Source organism: Falco biarmicus, chromosome 1, assembly GCF_023638135.1.
Source record: "Falco biarmicus isolate bFalBia1 chromosome 1, bFalBia1.pri, whole genome shotgun sequence".
NCBI classification, from domain to species: domain Eukaryota; kingdom Metazoa; phylum Chordata; class Aves; order Falconiformes; family Falconidae; genus Falco; species Falco biarmicus.
The window spans coordinates 89396044-89411404 of NC_079288.1; the positions used below are offsets into that span (position 1 = coordinate 89396044).

General features: G+C 70.6%; 2 protein-coding genes across 2 annotated transcripts; one reads left to right on the plus strand and one right to left on the minus strand.

Moving 5' to 3' along the window:
* Positions 1 to 64: 64 nt before the first annotated feature.
* On the minus strand, positions 65 to 5910 carry LOC130159673 (rho-related BTB domain-containing protein 2-like). The gene is made up of 9 exons (XM_056361529.1): positions 5618 to 5910; positions 5411 to 5514; positions 3531 to 3716; positions 2511 to 3442; positions 2015 to 2133; positions 1596 to 1746; positions 1262 to 1350; positions 1039 to 1144; positions 65 to 966 (listed from the first exon to the last, which is right to left on the minus strand). Exons 1-9 carry the CDS (start codon positions 5807 to 5809, stop codon positions 797 to 799), a joined length of 2049 nt encoding a protein of 682 aa, XP_056217504.1. The 5' UTR covers positions 5810 to 5910; the 3' UTR covers positions 65 to 796.
* Positions 5911 to 7474: 1564 nt separating this feature from the next.
* LOC130142184 (drebrin-like protein A) lies at positions 7475 to 14462 on the plus strand. The gene is given in 17 exon segments (XM_056323677.1): positions 7475 to 7587; positions 9421 to 9473; positions 9571 to 9683; positions 9798 to 9872; positions 10385 to 10525; positions 10658 to 10735; positions 10897 to 11048; positions 11319 to 11373; positions 11449 to 11523; positions 11815 to 11935; positions 12059 to 12081; positions 12083 to 12204; positions 12465 to 12562; positions 12649 to 13122; positions 13242 to 13351; positions 13604 to 13661; positions 13871 to 14462. Coding segments are annotated over 17 exon segments (1935 nt in total). The 5' UTR covers positions 7475 to 7501; the 3' UTR covers positions 13972 to 14462.
* Positions 14463 to 15361: the final 899 nt, after the last annotated feature.

Consider the following 15361-nt stretch of genomic DNA (forward strand, 5'->3'; position numbering starts at 1 on the left):
GGCAGTGGGTCGAGGGGCCGGGTGGGCAATGGCCGAGCAGTGGGTGGGGAGCGCAGAATCCAGGCCCGTTACAAAAGATTTTATTAAAGGTTAAAACAGCCGATGCTGAGAGGCATTGGCAGCCCTGCTCACCATGCTGGGGGGGCCCTGGGGGCAGGGGGGCCCAAGGGCCAGTGTGCTCATGGGGTGAGGGTAAAAAAGTGTAAAAACGGTTGTGCAGTTTGGCCCCGGGACACCCGGGCCGGGGACGATGGCCCCTGCCGCAGGGACACAGCCCATGGCCCCACAGGGGCACGTCCAAGGCACAGAGATGAGCTGGGGGGCCAGGCTGCCCTCCCCCCAGGCAGGAGCGGCTCTTACAGCCACACAAGCACCCAGGGACCCCCAGGAGCCCCATGCCCACCACCCCACCCACCTGCCCCGCTCACAGCTTGGTCCCCCGCCTCTGTCGGGGGACGGGGAAAATACAGCACCAGCGAGCCCTGCCCGGGGGAGCACCTGGCACGGGAGGGGGGCCCCCGGGAGGCCGGCAGACCCCCACTCCCCGCCTGCCCCCAGCCCCGCAATACTGCTCGATCAGAGGTAGCACCAGCGTCGGCCGGGGCCGGGGGGCCCTGCCGGGATGGCTCCCGCGCCGGGGAAAGGCACGGTGGGACGGTGGGGGGGGCCGGGCCGTGGCCCACCGCCTGTAAACAGCCGGGGTGGGGGGGTGTAAACAGGCAGTGGCCGGGGTAGGCAGCCCTCGGCAGGGTGAGGGGCTGAGCGGGCAGCCCCTGGCCCGGCCTTGTCCCCCGGCTCAGGAGACGTGGGGCGAGGGCCGCCAGAAGCACCACTTGCTGCGGGTGTGCTGCTTGCGCTGCAGCTGCTCCTCCCGCTCCCGCTCCTTCTTGGAGCGCAGGTACAGGTCCTCCTCCTTCAGGTACCACACGGGCGGCCAGCGGTGCCGCTCAAAGTGCGCCTGGTTCTCTGCAGGGCCGGGGCACCGCGGTCAGAGCGCGGCACGGCCCCCCACGCTGCCCTCGGCCCCCCGCGCCCTACCTGCGGACATGAACTTCATCTCACGGGGGAAGCGGCGGCAGACGCTGTTGTAGTTGGTGCAGATGTAGTGCAGGCACCAGGCGGCCAGCTGCCGGGCATTGTGGAACTGCGGGCAGGGGCAGGCTGAGCAGGGTGCACGGTGCAGGCAGCTGCCCGCACCCCACGGTCCCCACCCCACCCCCAAGAGCTGCAGGGCTTGCAGCGCAGCCGCCTCACCACATACCTGCGTCATCTCCAGGTAGATGATGACCTGCTCGTCGATCTCCACCCGCTGCATGAAGGCTCGCAGCAGCTCATCCACGGCGTACTGCTCTGGGGGGGGACAGGGGGACAACCGTCAGCACCGGGGAGAGCACGTGTGCCGGGACATGCGCCCCAGCAGCCGGGCTGTGCCCTGGGGGTATGGGCTCATCCGGCTCTTACATAAGGACCCCATTAATGACGCACTGGGGACACATCGATCCCTGTCCCTGCAGCACCGTAATATTGGCAGCTGACATCAGCGGGGGCCGGCAGGGGGCTGGGGGGGGAGGGGGGCAGGGGTGCCTGGGCCTCACCTGTGAGCGCCTGCAGCCGGGGCAGGCAGAGGCGGTTGGTGAGGATGAGGAGCTCCATGGCGTCCAGGTCAGGCGTGGGGGTGAAGACGCCGGTGTAGAGGAAGTCAAGGACGGCGCGCAGGCAGGCGCAGTTGGTGCCGGGCAGGGAGACCTGTGGGACAGGGGGTCTGGGGGGGCCCGGCATGCAGAGCCGCTGCCAGCAGCACCTGCCCTGGCACCGCCCCCCCCGCCGCCCTGGCACAGACCCCTGCTTTCTCTCTAACAAGAGGGAAAGCAGGACTCGCACGTGCCAGGGTCAGGGGGTCCAAGCCAACCCCCAGTCCTCAGCGAGCCGATGCTGCCAAGAGATGCCCATCCTCCTTGTGGCAGAGCCAGTGGGGACACCCCTCCCACCATCACCGTCCCTCGCGGCCCCTCACCTCAGCAGCGTAGCTCTCCCGGAAAGCCCCCCGGAACATGGCCATCATCCAGTCGCAGCCGGCAATGAGCAGGGGCTTGTGCGCCGGCACAGCCCCATCATCCACGTGGAAAACCACATCTGGGATGGCAAGGGGACAGCATCAGTACAGGGACAGCCAGCCCCCAGCCACCTCAGCCCCTGCCACGGCTGGCCCAGGGACACACGCTCTGGGCACTGCTTGCAGCCCCCACCATGGCTGACCCAGCACAGGGAGCGTGGTACTGCCACATGTGCTGGGGATGGCACGGGGAAGGGACGAGGGCTCCAGGACCCCCAGACCACAGCATTCATGGCAGAAGGAGGGGGATCAGGCTGGCTGGGAGCCCTGGGCCCAGGCAGGGCACTGTAGGAGCCAGGACACCCAGCCAGAGGGGAAGGAGCTGGATGATGTCCCCAGCCAGGGCAGCCCTGGTGGCCCTCCCTCTGCTCCCGCTGGCCAGGGACCCCCCCCCCACCTGCAAAGACCCCCTTCCCCAGGCACTCCTTGATGCGGTTGGCACGGCGGACATGGAAGGCCTTGGTGATCTCCTGGTTCATGAAGCTCTCCTTGTTGAGCACGTTGGCCACCATCATGCGCAGGTCAAAGACCTCTAGCAGCTCGGCAATGGTGGCCACCTGCATCAGGTCCCCACGCGCCTGGTCCAGCCGCCCCGTGTAGAGGTACTCCAGCACGGCGCGGAAGGGCTCTGCCTGCACCCGCCGGTCCATGCACACCACTGCCATCCGCTTCTCTCGCCCTGCCACTGGGTCGGCCACCAGCTCCCAGTGCATGCTGATGAAGCCGCGGCCCCACGCCGACAGGTCACGGCCACTGCCACCACTTGGCGCCCCGCCGTCCCCTGCTGCTGGCCGCAGCGCATCATCACTCTGCGAAGTCCGCAGCGGGGCGTGCGCCCCCACAGCCAGGACCCCCCGCTCCCCGTCCAGGCTCTTCGTGCGGACAGCAGGCTCCTTTCCCGCCCCCCGTGGCCCCTCCAGGGTGAAGAGGTCATAGAACTTGGAGCAGGAGGTAGCCAGGTAGACCCGGTGGGCAAAGACCTGCTGTCCGCCTTGCAGCTGGAAGACAACGTCGGCACAGAGTGGGGTGCAGAAGAGGGCAGCAGGGCCCCAGCTGCGGCTGGCCGGCGGGTCGGGGACCTGGATGACGGGTGGCGGGGGCTTAGGGGGCAGGAAGGGGGCCTGCAGCAGTGGCCGCTGCATTTTCTTCAGGTGGGACTTCCAGAACTGGAGGTGCCGGCGGGAGATGAGAGCGGCACGGATGGCGTTATCGAAGACGTCCTTGATGCCAAACTGGGCCACCACACTGGTCTCGTAGTAGGGCACCCCCAGCTCCTTGGCCACCTCATGGCCCCGCTCCGGTGGCAGGATGTCCGTGGGCTTGATGGGCCTGGGGGGGACAGAGTGGGGCTGCGTCACCACGTGCGGAAGAGCCTGGCCCCCAGCCACCCCCTGCCCGCCCAGCATGGCAGTCTCACTTGGCCAAGGGGCGGCGGGCCCGGTTGACAGCCTCCAGGTCGGCATAGCGCAGGTCCAGCTGGCACCCCACCAGCACGATGGGTGTGCGGGGGCAGAAGTGCTTGATCTCAGGGTACCACATCGTCTTCACATGGCGCAGGGAGTTGGGGTTTGCCAGCGAAAAGCACAGCACGACCACATCTGACCTGTGGCCACAAGGAGGAGGAAGGTGAAGGCAGCCCTGCCCCAATAACAACCCCCTGTCACCTCTGTATCCCCTGGCCACCCCTGCACCCTGCTTTGCTCGAGGAATGCCACAGAGATCCCATCCCTGCCCAGGGGGACCAGGCATCGCTGGAGACAGCCACCCCCAGCCTGGGAACCCCCGCCTGCCCTGGCAAGGCTCTGTCCCATGGCCCCTGGGAGCCCCCCAAGACCAAGGAGGAAGCCAAGGACACCCAGCTCTGGGTCACCATGGTCAGCCAAGCCAAGGGCCAGCCCAGCTTGGGTCTGGCACAGCGCTGGCACGGCACAGCACAGGGTTTGCCCTGGCCCCTGAACCCCGCAGCAGAGCACTGGGGCAGCAGCCGAGCACAGGTGGGTGCAAGGAGGGGCCCATGGAGTGCAACCAGGCCAGTGCCGGAGCATGAGCCAGCCCCTGGCATGGGCAGGGCTGCAGGGACCAACCCTGCCTGGCCACCCTGGCATGGGGCTGTCAGGCTGCCACCGTTGTCCCAGCCCCACGCCAGCTCTGCCAGTGGCTCGGGGGAGCCTCCCCAGGCAAGGTGACAGGGGACACGCGGAAGGTGCCAGCAGCGCCCAGGTCCCTGCGGTTCCCGGGGCCTTATAAGGCGGCCGGGAGCAGCCACGTGGCCCCAGACCTGGTTTGTTTTTAGTCTGCGCCTTGCCAAGATGTGACCAGGAGGCCCGCTTGGAGCCAGGCCCATGTCAGGGACCAAGATAGACGCCACCCGCTGCCTCCCGCGGGCCCCTGGCCAGCATGGGAGTCACCACTCACCCAGGGGTGATGCTGGCCCGAGGCAGGACCCGGCATCCACCACCCCAGGGGTCGGAGCCGGCAGACCCAGCACGGCTGGCAGCACTGAGCACCTTGGGGCAGCCCCCCATATCCCCTGGCCAGGGGTGCCCCCACCCCGTGGGGCCATCCCGGCCTCTGGCCCCTGACCCTGGGGCAGTGCAGAGGGGAGATTAGAGAGTGCCGAGCCGTGCTGGCACGGTGCGGCGGCCGATAAGAGCCTGGACGTGCCAGCAGCCACGGGAAGGGTGGTGTTTACAGTGTGGCGGGGCCGGGGGGCTGGTGACTGCTTGGCCATGGCCCAGAGGCATCCCCCGCTGCCAGGCCAGCACCCCCAAGGGAAGGGTCCTGGCACCCCAGGGCCACCCCCCTCCCCAGAAAGACAGCCCTGGGGAAGCTGGTGCCAGCTGCCCCCCGGGGAAGCTGCAAGCACCCAGGGTTCCCTGCCCAGTTGTCAGGGTGCACAGCCCCACTGCTGCCCCAGCTGGGGCCACGGTGCCCCCGGGGCACCCAAAGCCGGGAGGTGGGGGCACTCCCAGCCCCCGAGGGTTTGGGGTGCCAGAGCTGCCCTCTGGGCACTGGCAGGAGCCCAGGGGGCCCCTTCGGCCCCACGTGCCCTTGGACAGACAGGGCAGGAGCAGGGCTGGGGGGACAGGGTGCTAGGTTGGGGTGCTGGTGTCAGGGACTGGGGTGCCAGTGGTGGGGGTCAGGGTGCCAGGTTGGGGTGCCAATGGCAGGGGTTGGGGTGCCAGTGGCTGGTCGGGGTGCTGCAGGCAGGGGTCGGAGTGCCGGTGGCAGGGGTTGAGGTACTAGTGGCAGGGATTGGGGTGCTGGTGGTGCGGCTCAGGGCACCCGCGGTCCCACCTGCCATAGGCGAAGCGCCGATCCTTGTGGTGGTCCCCGAAGGTGTCCCAGAGGCGCAGGGAGACGCTGACCTCGTCCACCACATCCCGGGAGCGCTCCAGCACCTGTCCGGACAGGGAGCGCCGCCGTCACGGCCCCGGCCCCGGCCCCCGGCGCCGCCCCCCCGCGCCGCCTGCCAGTGCCCGCCGCCCCCCCGGCGCCCCGCACCTCCTGGCAGACGCGGTACTGGTCGATGGCCCAGACGGTGGGGACGTGCGTGGCCAGCAGCTGGTACTGGCTGAGCGTGGCGTTGCAGGCGCGGGCGCAGATCAGCCGCGTCTTCCCCACCGCGTTGTCGCCCACCACCACGCACTTGATGGTCTCGACGTTGGGGCGCTCGTAGTCCACGTCCAGGTCCATCGGCCCCGCGGGCGGGCGACCGGGCCCGGGCAGCGGCCCCGCACGGAGCGGCCCCGCACGGAGCGGCCGCGCTCAGCGCCGCCCCCCGCCCATGCCCGCGCCGCCGCCCGGGCCCGCTACCCCGCCCGCCCCCGCCCCGCCCCGCCCCGCCCCGCCGCCAATCCGCGCCCGCCCCGCCGCGCCGCCCCGCCCCGCCCGCCCCGCCCCGCCCATCCCGCCAATCCGCTCCCGCCCCGCCCCTCCACGCCCCGCCCCGCCACCCCGCCCCGCCGCCGCCCCGCCCGCGCGCGGACAAAGGAGCGCCGCCAGGGGGCGCCGCGGCCACGTGACCGCCCGCCCCCCCCTCCCACCGCCCCTTCCCCGGCGCGCGGGGCCGCGCCCCCTCCTCGGGGGGGCGGGGGGGCCGGGACGCGCCCCCATCACCACGCCCCGCCCACCCGCGGCGGGGCACCGGCAGCAGCGGCCACAACGGCGACAGCAGCGGCACCGGAGACACCAGCGACACTAGTGACACCCGCACCACCGGTGACACCAGTAACATCAGCAACAGCAGCGACAGCAGTGAAACTGACACCACCACTGACACCAGCAACACCAGTGACACCAGCAGCACCAGCAACACCAGTGACACCAGCACCACCAGTGACACTGTTCACCCCTGCAGACCAGCCTCCCGGCACAGCCAGCGCCCACCTCTCACCTGTGACACCAGTGAACACCAGTATGAACCACCAGCACCAGCACACACAAGTGAGGACAGTGACATCAGGGTGCTCCAGCACAGACCTGTGATACCAGTAACACCACCAGCACTGCCGGTGCCCCCAACACCCACAAGCCTCCACTGGGCTCCCCGGGAGGGCACCAGAGTGGCACTGGGGGGGGGTGGGGGTGTCACGGCAGGTGGGGGCTCACAGAATTGGTGGCCATAATGGGCTGGTGGCCAAGGTGAGTTGGTGGCCACAGCAGACGGGTCCCCTTGCTGGGAGGCTGGGCGCATGGGGCCTGGTGGCACGTGGAGCCTGGGATGGGGGGGCAGGTGGACAGGGGCTGCCCCACCCCACAGCCCTGTTTCCCAGCTGCAGTGTTTGCCCTCCCTGGGGCTTTGAGGGCAGCGGTGACCAAACATGGGAGCAGGCCAGTGCAGCTGTGCCGGGATGGGGACAGGGATGGAGACGGGACCCCCACACCAGCCCCAGCCCAGGGCTGAGCATCCTGCACCCCGGCTTGTCTGTACAGCCCTGCCTGCTGCCCTGCCTGCTGCCCTGCCACAGCTGGGTGTCACACCTTACCTGCAGTCCCACACGCTGCCCCTCTGCTCCTCTGGGACCTGTGCAGCACTCACACCTGGTGTGGGACCCTGCACAGCACCCGTGTCCTGGTACGGGACCCTGGGACCTGCACCCTTGTCCGAGTGCAGGGCCCTGCACAGCACCCACGGCCCAGCGTGGACCCCTGCACAGCACCCACTTCTCACTGTGGGACTGTGTACAGCACCCACGCTCGGTGTAGGACCCTGCACAGCACCCATGTCCTGGTGCGGGACCCCGCACAGCACCCCTGCCCGGTGCCGCCCGCCCCGGCTGCTCCCGGTGCTGCCCCGCCCGGTGCCGGCCGGTCCCGCCCGTGGGCGGTGGGGCGGGGCGGGGCGGGGCGGGCGCAGGGGCCGCGGGCAGCGGCGACGGGCGCGGGATGGCGGCCCCGGGGCTGGAGCGGCACCGGCTGGCGCTGCTGGCGGCCAAGGAGGACGTAGGCAACCCCCGGGCCGGGACCAACTGGTGAGGCTGGGGACGGGACGGGCACCGGGAGCGGGGACGGGCACCGGGAGCGGGGACGGGCGCCGGGAGCGGACACCGGCACTGGGAGCGGGAGCGGGAACGGGCACCGGGCATCGAGTATCGGGTACCGGGTACCGGGAGCGGGAACGGGGACGGAGCATGGACACCGGGCAGCGGCACGGGCGGGGCGGGCGGCGGGAGTCGGTCTGAGACACACGGGGCACCGACAGCAGCACCGGGCCGGGGCGGGGAGGCTGGATCGCAGCGGGGTCCCGGCCGGGCCGCGGGGCCGGGGGTGCGGGGCCGGAGGGGGCCGGGGCTGAGCCCCGCCCGTCGCGCCGCGCTGGGAACCGGGTGCCCGGTCCCGCCCTGCCCCTGCCGGTCCCGCCGCCGCCGGGCTGGGAGCGCCAGGGTGTGCCCGGGGGGCACTGCCGGGTGGCAGCAGCCGAGCGCCGCTCCCTGCCTCCGGTGCCGCGTGGGCCGGGGGCTCCCAGGGGGGCACGGGGAGCCCGGCCCGGCAGCGCCCCCCCGGCCCGGCCGCACCGCGGGGCAGCGCGGTGTCCTGCCCTGCCCCTGGGCCGGGGGTCCCGGGCCGGTCCCGCACCAGTGCCATGGGCGCAGGCCGGAGCCGGCGCCCTCCCAGACCTCGTGCCGCGGCCTTGGCCGGCGCGGCCTCACCCGCTGGGCTGACATCACCAGCACAGGGGGTCACTGGCCCCCATAGCTGCCCCGCAGCCCTGTGGTGGCGTGGTGGGCCTTGCCCTGATGCCACCCGGCCACTGCCCCGAGACCACTGATGGGCTGGCGTGCCACAGCACCGGAGCTCGGCTGGCCTTCCTCCAGCACCCGCTCCTGCCACATGCTGCCAGCGTGCCGTGCCATGCCGTGCCATGCCTTGCCATGCCGTGCCATGCCGTGCCATGCTGCACATGTGCTCCCAGAGCCATGCCGTGCCATGTCCTGCCATGCCACGCCATGCTGCACACGTGCTCCCAGAGCCGTGCCGTGCCATGTCCTGCCATGCCATGTCCTGTCGTGCCATGCTGCGCACACACTCCCAGAGCCGGGCCGAGTCCCAGGCAGCGCGGAGCGCAGCGTGCTGCCACATGTGTCTGTAATCGGAGCCATGCGGAGACAAAGAGGCAGCACGGCCGCTGGGGAATGCCCAGCCAGGGCCTCTGCCAGCGAGGGGTCCTGGGCCCAGAGCTGCCCCCAGCCCAGGGCAGGGGGTCCCGGCACAGCCAGGGGCCAGGACTGCTCCCCTCTCCCTGGGCAGGCAGGGGGAGTACAAGGCTGGTGGGGGGCCTGTGGGTCAGGGTCTGCCCGGCTGGTGGGGAGGGGCGTCCCCGGCACCCCGCAAGGTGCCAGCCCAGTGCTGAGCGACAGCAGCATCGCCCTGAGGGGCTTGGGCCGAGGGGCCTTGCCGCTGTGCTGCTTCCCGCGGCCCCATTGTCCCCGGGGCGGATGCTGCCAGCAGCACTTCCACAAATTCAGCCCAGGCAGACAACACCGAGCCGGGGGGCGGGGGCACAGGGGGTGCCCCTGGCTCTGGCAAGTCCCCAGGCTGCCTCCCCCTGTGTTGCCCCCAAGCTCTCCTTGTGGCAGCCCCTGGCTCCCTCCCCTGGGAGAGCTGCTGCCACCGACCCCTCTGCCCCGGGGAGGGGCACCCGCCGGCCAGCACTGCTCACGGCGGGTTGGTGGCCGCTGCTGGCCATGGCCAGTAGCATCTGGGTGGCCATGCCGCCTACTGCAGGTGACCTTGCTGGGGCAAAGGCAGCTGCCCATGCTGCTCTGCTGCCCACCCCCCACCCCAACCCCACCTCTGCCCCCCAGGGCTGTCTTCGCCTATGAGAAGTACCATGACCTCAAACTCCTGGACTCTGGAGGTAACGGGGGGCGATGCTGCCAGCCCCCTGGCGTGGCTGGGGAGTACTGGGGGGTCCCACTGTGCCCACACACCCCCTGACCACTGCCTCCTTGTAGCCGGGGGTCCGGATGAGCTGGCCGAAAAATTCTCCACCACCAGCATCATGTACGGTCTGTGCCGTGTCCAAGACCCTGGCACTGGTACTCACCGCATCGTCCTCATCAACTGGGTGAGTGCAGGGGTTGGGGCAGGGGGCTCTGAGCACCCTACCCCCTACCCCGGGGTCCTGGGAGACAGGGAGGTGGCACAGGGTGCCAGCCTAAGTGGTGTGTGCTGGTGCCAGGTTGGGGAGAAGGCGCCAGAGTCCCAACGAGAGGCGTGTGCCAGGCATCTGCCCACCATCAGAGCCTTCTTCAGGGTGAGTGTGTGTGTGTGGGGTGCGGGACCCCGTCCCTGTCCCTTTGTGTGGCCAGGGCTGGGGACTGAGTCCCATGCCCCCTCATGTCCATCCCCCCCATCCCAGCCAGCCCCGACCTTTGCTTGCTGCGCCGGGTGCATTCCTGGCTCTGCTGACTCAGACGCTGCCGTTCCCAGTTCCCAGCCTTGGCCGACGAGCCAGGGTTGTGGTTGAGCTCCCTGCCCCCACCCCGCCGGATTCCTGCCCTGGCTTGGTGGGATCCTGCCCCCCACCCCCAGCCCTTGCCTCACCCCCCGGGGAGCTGCCTGGGTCCTATGTCTGGGATCCAGCTCCGCATCTGGATCTGGCCCCCACATCTGGATTCAGCCCCACATCTGAAGGCGGCAAGTGTGTGTGAGGGAATGACGCCAGGATTCCCTGGGGAGGCTGCAGATCCATCCAGGGAGGGAGCAGAGTGGGGGGGGCCGTGGGTGCTTGGCAGGGAGGATGACGCCGTCCTGTCTCGGCGGCAGGAGGCCAGCATGGTGCTGAGTGCCCGCCGCGTCGAGGAGGTGACACAGGAGGGACTGAGCCGAGCGCTGGCACAGCTGGCCCCCACCGCTGCCCCTGCCCTGGCCAGGAGGGTGCCCCCCCCGGATGCCCAGGAGCTGGTGGTGAGTGAGGGGTCCCAGGGGGTCTGGCTGGGAGGGCACCCAACAGGGTGATGGGTTTGTTGCCCACCTTCCTGATGCCATCCTGGGGGTCCTGGCTGGTCCTGCCCTGAGACCCCAGCTGGGTCCCCACAGGGCACCAACTACCGCAAGACCAACCCGGCGCTGGAGATCCACCGGACCAAGCGGGACTCCTTCTGGGCCCAGGCCGAGGTGAGGCTGGGGGGCACGGGGGGCACAGGGGCTGGTTACATCCCCAACAGGCATACGGGCATCCCTGGGTCCAGGGTCACAGCTGCTGGCTCGGGGCCACGGGGCTGAGCCTGGCAGGGGTCCCGGTGCCGAGCACGGTGCTGAGCGTGGTGCGGCTGCAGCGTGAGGAAGAGCAGCGCAAGGAGGAAGAGCGGCGGCGGGTGCTGGAGGAGCGCAAGCGCTGGGAGCGGGAGCGGATGGAAGAGGAAAGGCGTGAAGCAGCTGAACGCGAGCTCCGCTTCAAGGAGAAGGAACGGATGATCGAGGAGCAGCGGTGAGGGCAGCGTCGTGGGACACCCGTGTCCCCCCCCCTCCAGTGCCCCCACCCACACAGGGGTGTTGACCACAGATGGCCATGATGGGACCTGCAGCCCCACACACACCCAGGTTCCCCAGCCCTGTGCCCCCTGTCCTGCATGGCTCTGAGCACAGAGACCCACAGGCAGGACTGAGGCTCCTGTGCCCCACGGTTTTCCCCGTGCCCCCAGTGCCCCCCATGCCCACCGTGTCCCCTGTGCCCCCCTGACGCTCCCTGCCCTCGCAGGAAGGAGCAGGCGCGGCTGGAGGCAGAGGAGCGGAGGAAGGAGAAGGCGCGATGGGTGAGCGGGGCAGCTGGTCTTGGGGGGGCTGGAGGATCTGGGGGGGCCACGGGTTGGCCATTCATGTCCTCACAGGAGCAGCAGCAGCGGGAGTATGAGGAGGCCATGCGGGACCGCGGCCGGCGCAGCGAGTCCATTGAGAAGGCGGCTGTGAGTGCTGGGGCCGAGTGCCCTGTCCTGCCCCGTGTGCCCCCAGCTGTGTCCCTGTGCTGTGTGCCCCTGGCTGTGCTGTGTGTCCCTGGCCGTGCCTTGGTGCCACGTGCCCCTGGCTGCACCGAAGTGCCACATGGCCATGGCATGGTGCCACATGCCCCCACCGGCCGTGTTGCATGCCCCTGGCTGTGCTGCGGCGCCACGTGGCTGTGCCATGATGCCATGGGCCCCTGGCCATGCCGCATGGCCATGCTGTGGCCCCACTGACGGGTCTGTGGGTGCCAGCAGGAGGCGGCCGTCCTGGTCTCCCAGCGCTCGCAGAACCCGCGGGATTTCTTCCGGCAGCGGGAGCGCTCAGGGTCCACCTCTGGCACCCCACTGCCCACACCCCACCTTGGCACCAGGCCTGGTAGGTGCCCCCATGGAGGGGGGCGATGGTGCTGGCTCTGGGTGCTGCCTGCCCGGGAGTGGGGGTTGCAGACACCCCTCCTGGGTGGGCACGTCTGGCTGCTGACCCTTCCCCACACCCCAGGTGCCCGGCGGCCGTTCCTGCGGGTACCAGCGCAGCCTGACGGAATCGGCCTTCATCTTCCGCCGGCCGGACCCCCCACCCTTGCCTGGACCCCTTCAGCCCGGGGCATTCAGGGCTGTACCCCCCCCCCCCCCCCCCCCCGCCCCCCACCTCCCCTCCCCACCAGCCCCGCGGAGAGGGGAACCCCTCCCTGTGCCACCACAGGGCATCCCTGCAGACCCATGGGGACAGGGACTCCTCCCTGTGCCACCACTGGGGACCCCCCCACCCCCATGGGGATGTGGACCCCTCCCTGTTCCACCCCGGGGAGCCCCCCCAGCCCCATGAGGACAGTGACCCCTCAATGTGCCACCACTGGGACCCCCAGCAGCCCCATGGGGAGGGAGACCCCTCCCTGTGCCACCCTAGGGAGTCCCCTCAGCCCAGCCAAGGCAGGGCCCCTCCATGCCACCAGCCCCACAGGGACAAGGACCCCTCCCTGTGCCAACCCAGGGAGCCCCCCCAGCCCTGTGGAGGCGGGCCCCCCCCCCTCTGGCCAGCCCCATAGGGACAGCCCCCCCCCCTCCCTGTACCACCTGCGGGCCCCCCAGCCTGGCCAGGGCTGGGCCCCCCCCCCACCAGGCCTGGGCCAGGGACCCTGCCCCCTGCCAGTCCCCCCAGGACGGGGTGCCCCCCTGCCCCCCCCGGGTCGGAGTCCTCTGACAGCACTTGTGAGTCCCTGCCCCCCTGCAGTACTCTCGGGCTGGGGTCCCCCGGCAGCCCCCCCTGGAAGCCCCCCGCAGACCCCGAGGAGGCCATGCCACTGCCTCCTCCCAGCCCCCCCGCACCACCGCCGGATGAGGATGGGCCCCCCCTGGACACCTTCCCCCTCCCCAGTCCCCCAGCATGGGGATCTCTGGGGCTGCCAGTGGAGCTGGGCAAGGGGGTCCTGAGTCCCCAGGGGGGGTCCCCCCTGCCCGGGTTGGCACCTGCCCCAATGCCAGGGGCCGGGACCCCCCCGCGCAGCCCCAGCCCGCCACAGCATCCAGCCCGTTCCTGCTCGACAGCCCCAGGACCGCAGCCAGGTGGGTGGCTGGGACCCCTGTGTGGGTCTGGGGGGTGGTGGGGTGGGGGTGTGTCCCGCACCCCAGACCCCTGCCCAGGCACTGGGCTGGCGTGGGGCTCAGCTGCCCCTCTCCCCTAGGGCCTGGGGGGCAGCAGCTGGCTGGAGGCAACTCGGGGCTCAACAGCGTCGGGGGCCACGAGCCGGGGGGCTGGCCAGCCCCCTGGGAGCGGGACACCCCCCCGCGGGAGGTATGGCACTGGCTGGGGGTGGCGTGGGGCTTGGGGGAGGATGGTTTTGGGGCGGGGGCCATGGTTGGGCCAGGTACAGTGCAGGGGCAAGGGGGTTGGTGCTGGGGTGTAAGATTGGGCTGGGCAGGTGGGGCTGGAGGGGAGACGTGGCTGGGGGGCAGGACAGAGCAGGGGGGCTGAGGGGGTCTCTGGGTGGGGGGATGGGCACGGCTGGGGTGGTGGGCACCATTCACGGCCCCCCTTGTCTTGCAGGGGGATGAGCCCAGAGACAGCATTCTCCTGCCAGAGCCCCTGCACAAAGCCAAGCCAGGTAACCCTCCCCATACCCCCCCCCACCCCTGCTGCCCCCAGACTCCTTCATCCCTCTACCACCCCCCCTGCCTCCAGCTTCCCCCCATTGTTACCCCCACCCCCCCCCCGTATCTCCCCTGAGACCCACCCCAAAACCCCCCATCCCTGGACTCCCCATGGACCCCCCCCCCCCCCTCAGCCTCAGCCCCCAACCCTCTCTCTGCCCAGGCTTCGCCCTGCTGCTGGCCCGCGACGCCCCCCACCCGCAGTTGCCCGGGGGCACCAGCCCCCCCGCCGAGGATGAGGACCTCTCCCCCCACACCGTGTAGCCAGGGTGGGGCTCAGCACCCCCTTGGGGGGGTGGGGGTATCTGTATGGCACCATGGCCAGCAGTCCTGACCCCCTCAGCCCTGGACCCTCCCTGCACATCACAAACCCTTCCCATAACCCCTCCCCAGCACAGCACATTCCCCCCCCCCTTCCCCCCAGGGCTCTGGCTGCAGCCCCCCTGACTCCTTTGCACCCCAATAAGCAGTTTTGGAGGTGGGGGGGGAAGCTAGCACCCCCAGCACACTGCACGGGGGTGGGGGGACATGGACCCCCACCCCAGGGAGGCCAGGCTGGGCAGAGGGACCCCCACGCTATTCCCCCCCCCCCTCCCCCCAATCAGGCACAGTGGCTGTTAAATAAATTTTAATGCATATTAAGGAGGTGGCAGCTTTGGGTTCCCAGCCCAGGAAAGCCAGGGCTGGTCCCTACTGGGGGGCGCTGCCCCCCCCAGGAGGTGTGGAGTGGGGGGCTGGGGCAGGCAGCCCCCAGGGTTAGAGGTGAGGGAAAGCAGAGCTGAGGGAGCCCCTGTGCCCCCCTGGGGTTAGACACATCCACTGTACGTGGGGGGTTTGCCCTGAGCACCCACCTTGCCATAGAGGGGGTGGGGTCAGCCCCCAGCACCCACCCGGGACAGGGGTAACATGCCCCCCCCCCCCAGTTTGTTGGGGGTTCAGCCCTGAGCCCACCCTGCAATGGTGGGTTGGCCCCCCTGCGGCAGAAATTCCAGTTTCTCCCCAAGAAAAGAAGCTGGGAGCCCCTGCCCCCTGCCCAGGTAAGACCCCTCCCCCAGTGTCACCCCTCCACAGCCACGCTGGGCGCCGAAGGCCGGGGGCCCCCATGCCCCCAGGGTCCTGCAGGTCCCCAGGCTCAGACCCGGGACTGAAGGGGACTGGGGGGCACAGGGGGGTTGTGCTCTGCAGCTGGGCTGCTGCTGCCGCTACTGGAGGACCCAGAGCCGGGGGGCGAGGGGCACGACGGGGGGCCCACCCGTCGGGACCCCCGCCCCTTCAGGGTGCTGAGCTTGGCATCAAGGGAGAGGGTGCGGGGGCGGCCCCAGGGGCGGCAGGCCGGGGGGCTGGGGCTGCCTGCCCGGCTGCAGAGGGGGGCGTGGGAGGGGGGCCCCTCGAAAAGGGAGAGCCACGGGGGGGTCCCTGGCGCTCGGCCCCCCGCTCGCCGCGTCAGGATGTCCGTCACTGCCTCAATGTCGTCGGCTGGATCAATAGCTGCAGGGGAGAATGGGGGTCAGCCGCACCCCTGGGACCCTCGCCATGCTCCTGCCCCACGGGGATGGGACCCACCAATGGCTGAGACAGGGGGCCCCGCAGCAGAGATGTGTCCCATGGATGGGATGTGCTGGGATGTGTCCCGTGGCTGAGGGGAGCTGGGATG

Bases quoted from the DNA above. Each gene is read 5' to 3' on its own strand.
- LOC130159673 (XM_056361529.1), bottom strand. From the start codon at position 5,809: ATGGACCTGGACGTGGACTACGAGCGCCCCAACGTCGAGACCATCAAG. The intron at 2,134-2,510 runs GTGGGGGGGGGG...TTGCCATCCCAG, and splicing joins GGGGAAGGGGGTCTTTGCAG to ATGTGGTTTTCCACGTGGAT. The intron at 967-1,038 runs GTAGGGCGCGGG...CCGGCCCTGCAG, and splicing joins GATGAAGTTCATGTCCGCAG to AGAACCAGGCGCACTTTGAG.